This window comes from Elaeis guineensis, chromosome 2, assembly GCF_000442705.2.
Source record: "Elaeis guineensis isolate ETL-2024a chromosome 2, EG11, whole genome shotgun sequence".
NCBI lineage: Eukaryota > Viridiplantae > Streptophyta > Magnoliopsida > Arecales > Arecaceae > Elaeis > Elaeis guineensis.
The window spans coordinates 126,378,551-126,383,156 of record NC_025994.2 but is presented as its reverse complement, the minus strand read 5'-3'; the positions used below and the strand labels follow the sequence as shown (position 1 = coordinate 126,383,156).

The 4,606-nt window shown below is 43.1% G+C and overlaps 1 protein-coding gene across 1 annotated transcript; it reads right to left on the bottom strand.

Annotated features, from left to right (window-relative positions):
- Positions 1 to 1,705: 1,705 nt before the first annotated feature.
- Positions 1,706 to 4,287, bottom strand: LOC105038000 (myricetin 3-O-glucosyl 1,2-rhamnoside 6'-O-caffeoyltransferase AT2). The gene is made up of 2 exons (XM_010913697.2): positions 3,872 to 4,287; positions 1,706 to 2,900 (listed from the first exon to the last, which is right to left on the bottom strand). Exons 1-2 carry the CDS (start codon positions 4,277 to 4,279, stop codon positions 2,058 to 2,060), a joined length of 1,251 nt encoding a protein of 416 aa, XP_010911999.1. The 5' UTR covers positions 4,280 to 4,287; the 3' UTR covers positions 1,706 to 2,057.
- Positions 4,288 to 4,606: the final 319 nt, after the last annotated feature.

Genomic DNA, 4,606 nt, shown 5'->3' with positions numbered 1-4,606 from the left:
GCAAACGGGGGAGGCAATATATAGAACAAGGACAGGGGTTGCATCGCTCGCGCAAATCATCCTTCGCACGTATCCACCACGAGTGGAACGTCGTTTCTCGGGAAGCGAGAAAATGATTGAGATGGAGTGGAGTGGGCGAGACGTTGAAGAAGGTCGGGTGGCACAGGAAACGTGGGGAAGAGGATAAGGGGGACACACATCGCGAGGCCTAAGGAGTTGGAGAGCGTGCAAGGCCTCCCCCCTCTCTTCTCTCGTCCCATTGTCTGTGGTTGCAGCCTACCACAACCCCACAATTGACCGCCACCAGCCTCTCCCACAAAATCATTGAGCTGCCCCTAAATTGCTACCCCTACATTCCTTTTATTATTGTTGCTTATACGTCATGATTGGATAATAATAAAAAAAATTCTTTCTCAATTATCTTGATCTCAACATACTCAATTGGATAGAAAATTTAATCCATCGAATATTGATTCTTTCATACCGAATGGATGGCTGCAAATCATATGACAATTATATTATAAAATTTTTCGATAGATCTTTCTATTCAATTCTATAATATCTTATTTTTTAATTTTTATGAATATATTTATTCTTAATCAATTTAAATTTATCTGATTTGTCAGAAAACATATTGCTCTTTTCATCGAAGGGTTTGTAGAATGTATTTAGCACTTTAAGAAATCAAACTATCAAATAGTAAATTATCATTCCACCAAAATAAGGTAGATATTTAATAGAGCAGGTTCTTATTATTCCAAAACACATAAAGCCATACAATCTCTTCAATTTTTTTTTTTTTTTTTTAATTTTTGATTGATTGGCTTGATACATCTTGACCGGGAAAGGGTTGAGAAATGGCAATTCGGTCATTCAGCACGGACAAGCCAAATGTCGGTTACCGTTATCTCGCTATCAAGTGGACCGCCCTGCCCGACCACGATGGCCTATTTAACCACTTGAGGCCACCTCCAAGAGCCCATCCGTCCCCCCTTCTCTCTTTTTCTTGCTTCGCTTGCTAAAATCCTTTGCCCATGCCAACTTCTTCCTGCCATCCCTGGAGCTCCCAATCCGGACGCATGGTTCACCAGAAATCTGGCTTCCGGAGGAGGTTCCTGACGATGGTGAAGCAGCAAAAGACCCGCTTCTATATCCTCGGCCGCTGCATCTCCATGCTTCTCTGCTGGCATTTCCATGACATGTCCGATTGATTGATGGCCAGTTAAGTACTTGTTAGCCAATTGCATGTTAATTCAAATGGCTAAAGAGTTGAAGAAGGGAGAACTAGGAAAAGAAGAAATTGCATGCCATCCACAGGGTCCGATGCGTCCGTGAATTAGGGGTCCCTAGCTGCTGATGCCATCAGCGCCGACTCCTATTGTTCCACTCGTAAAGGGTTTGTTAACAAAATTTTGTACAGGCTGTAGACAAGTAGATGTAGTATAAAAGTATCCACGAGTGATAGTCTAGTGAAATCTTGCAGAGAATGAATATTTTATTATGTGTTTAGTCTTCAGATGAAAGAGTTGAATGGTTCAGTGGCCTATGATTTGGTGTTTTCATGTGTTCGGGTTCTGATTAATGTGGCTAAAGCTCGTATGCACGATACCTTTTCTTTTAACTGAAATGGAAAAATTATGTAGAGAGACATGGACAGCCATGCTGCGGGAGAAGAAAAAGCAGTACACTGATCAGATCTGTTGGCCAGCCGAGTTGGATACTCACTGGGATTTTGGATTCATGTGTGTAGCATGATACAAACCGTTAATCAAACATCATCTTAACCTTAAGTCTGACAAACTCACAGCTCTTAAAAATTACATTTCCTTTTGTTGAAAATAATTACATCTCTTTTTGTTGAAAAAAAATTACATCTTGTATAGATTTTAGAGTCACAGCTCACTGGAATTTTGCATAACATTTATCAATCTAACTGTAATGATCAATCAGATTGAATACATCCATTCATCAAATGCAAATTTTCTGTCCCATGTGCTTGACGATCGTAACTTATCGTAGAATCATCAACTTATTTGCATCAAGACAGTGTTTGATTGCTAGACCAAGTTCACCATCTGATCCTGGAAGGCTCTTAACTGTTCTTCGACAACACAGCGTGTGATCAACCTCACTCCTTGCTTGGGTGCAGGTGGCTTGAGAAAGATGCTGGAGGCTATAAAATTGTTATCATCCAATGGGCCAACATGGATTGGCTGACCCCACCCATAATCCACCTCATTGAACCCCACCCGGCTCCAATCCGAGACACACAGCAAGCCATAGTCCACTGGCACTTTAAATGGGTCCTCCTCGGGGTTTCCCATCAACCATTTTGAGAACTTGGTCGAGAGACTCTCTTTAGCCTTTCTGATCAAATTTATAACTTCAAAAAGTGATGAATCCGTGATCTTTTCACTTGGTGCAGCGATGGTCATAGGGTAGGCACAGTTTCCATAGTAGCCACCTTCTTGGGGCAGCAACTGATGCAACAAGTGACGAGCATTGGCAGCGAAGCCAAGCCGGAGATCAACGCCGGGCTTGAGACTTATTGCTCGTGCTCTGGATTGCCAGACCTTTGCAGTTAGGATGTCGAATGTGGAGCAGTATTTACCTGTCTTTTTTGTGAATTTGCTCTTAGTCTCGTTGATGTGGTCGAGGGAGATATCTAACAAGAAAGTCACAAAGGGGTGGGTGGTGAGGGATGGAGGAGGACGTAGCGACGGGAGCTTGGGTGGGCTGGGGATGGCTTCCCTGCACCAGATGGGTTTGATCATGGGTTGTGCAAGACCTTTGGCTACGTCTGCAATAGCTTGCACAAATTGGGCTGCTCCAAGGCCATCAAACATTGCATGGCTTGATCTCATGCCGACAACGAATCCGCCGCATGTGAATTGTGTCACCTATATTTGCAAGAAAAGAAAACTGATAAATTAGAGCATGAATAAGGAATCAAATGCCTTTTCATCATAAAATTCTGTGAAACATGAAACATTCCTATCACTAATAATATCCCCTCCAGTGATAGAATAGTATGCGAGCTCAATATGGCTGCCATGGAGGCATGCCTCATTGTCAAAACCCAGAATGAAGAAGATTGGGTTGGCACAAACTTTGGGTCTCAGGAAATGTCAACCAAGAGCGGCATGACCCAGAAAGGCATCAACTCGGCCCAGGACTTGTGGCCAGGTTCGGCCCATCTCAAGCTTATGTGGCGTTTTGTCGGCCCAGGGCCTTTGTTAGCCCACTATGGAAACTTGGAAAAAAAAACCACTCAGGTGCGTTGCTCTCGGGAACAGCAATTTTAGCCGACTTGCTGCGTATTCGATCCGATTCGATCTGAATAGAACTAGTGACGGATATGAATTTTTAAAAAAGTATTCAAAATAAGTTTGGATCAGAAATGAATAATAGTATGTCCCATCTTGAATCCGATCTGATATAAGTTTAACGTATATCATCATTTTAAAATTATAATAATTTTATATTATTTATATATATTCGATCTGTTTCCATCCACATCCCTATTTGGTGTGATTCAATTTGATTTGAGATAGATACGGAATGAATATGAATATAAATATAAATATGAATATGAAGTTGTCACTCATGGAAGGGATACGAATATGAGCCGACTTGGCCCATACCCGAGCCATTGCCATCCTCGGTTGCCCTCGTAGCCGAGCGTGAAACTTTGCATAAGAAATGGATATATATGTTCCACACGCTAACAGAACTGAGCGTGTGTCGTGACCTTTCACCCGTAACTGCTTATAGAGCATAACGTTCTCGTCTTCTATGATGATTAACAAACCACTTGATTTATCTGGAAAAGAAGTTTGTGATTCTGTGCAAATAGTTTGGAGAAGCAGACCTGCATCATCACAATGAGATCCTTCTCAACTTGAGGAGACAGGTAAGGAAGAAGCTCCTCCTTAGGGACTGCTAGAGGCAATTCAAGGTGGTTAAGATCTTCGAGGCTGCGGTCGGCCGATGCCTCGACGAACCATACACCATCCCCGGTGCAAGCGACCTCTAGCTCTCCTTGGTTGGACATTACAAGCCTGCCGGCAACAGGATAGTAGGAGACCAGGGCCTTGGACAATGCGTCCCTTATCACCATTGCAGGCTGCTGGCCATTCCTGAATACATGTATTGAGTCGACCAAGAACCTAGAGGCCGGAAGTCGGTCCATGAAGGAGAGGGGGAGATTGCCGGATGGCGTTGGCTCATAGGGGGCAACCAGTGTTGAAGCCAACTTGGTCACAGAAAAGAAGCTCATGGTTGGAAATTTGCTTGGTTCTTCTGATGCTGGGGGTTTCAGGTATCGTGTTTATAAAGATGGAAGATGGTACATCCACTACTTGTAAAGTAACAGTACCAGAGTGCGGTTTGGTTTCCTTAGCGGAGTGAGACGTAATACAGGCAAAACTTTGTTGGTAAGCATAGCCTAGATAAAATTTATACAGTAGAGTGCACTGGGAGCATCATAAAGTTTTTCGCCGGTTTGAGAAGGAGACAGCTGAATCATTTCTTTAACGTCACCAAACCCTTATGTCAGGCTGTTGCCACAAAATTTCGGCACGACGTTTCAGTTCTCTAGTTTGCA

What these genes read in the sequence shown, in the direction of transcription:
- LOC105038000 (XM_010913697.2), bottom strand. Translation starts at nt 4,279, where the DNA reads ATGAGCTTCTTTTCTGTGACCAAGTTGGCTTCAACACTGGTTGCCCCC. An exon ending in ATCTCATTGTGATGATGCAG is followed by an intron (nt 2,901 to 3,871) that starts GTCTGCTTCTCC and finishes TTGCAAATATAG; the next exon opens with GTGACACAATTCACATGCGG.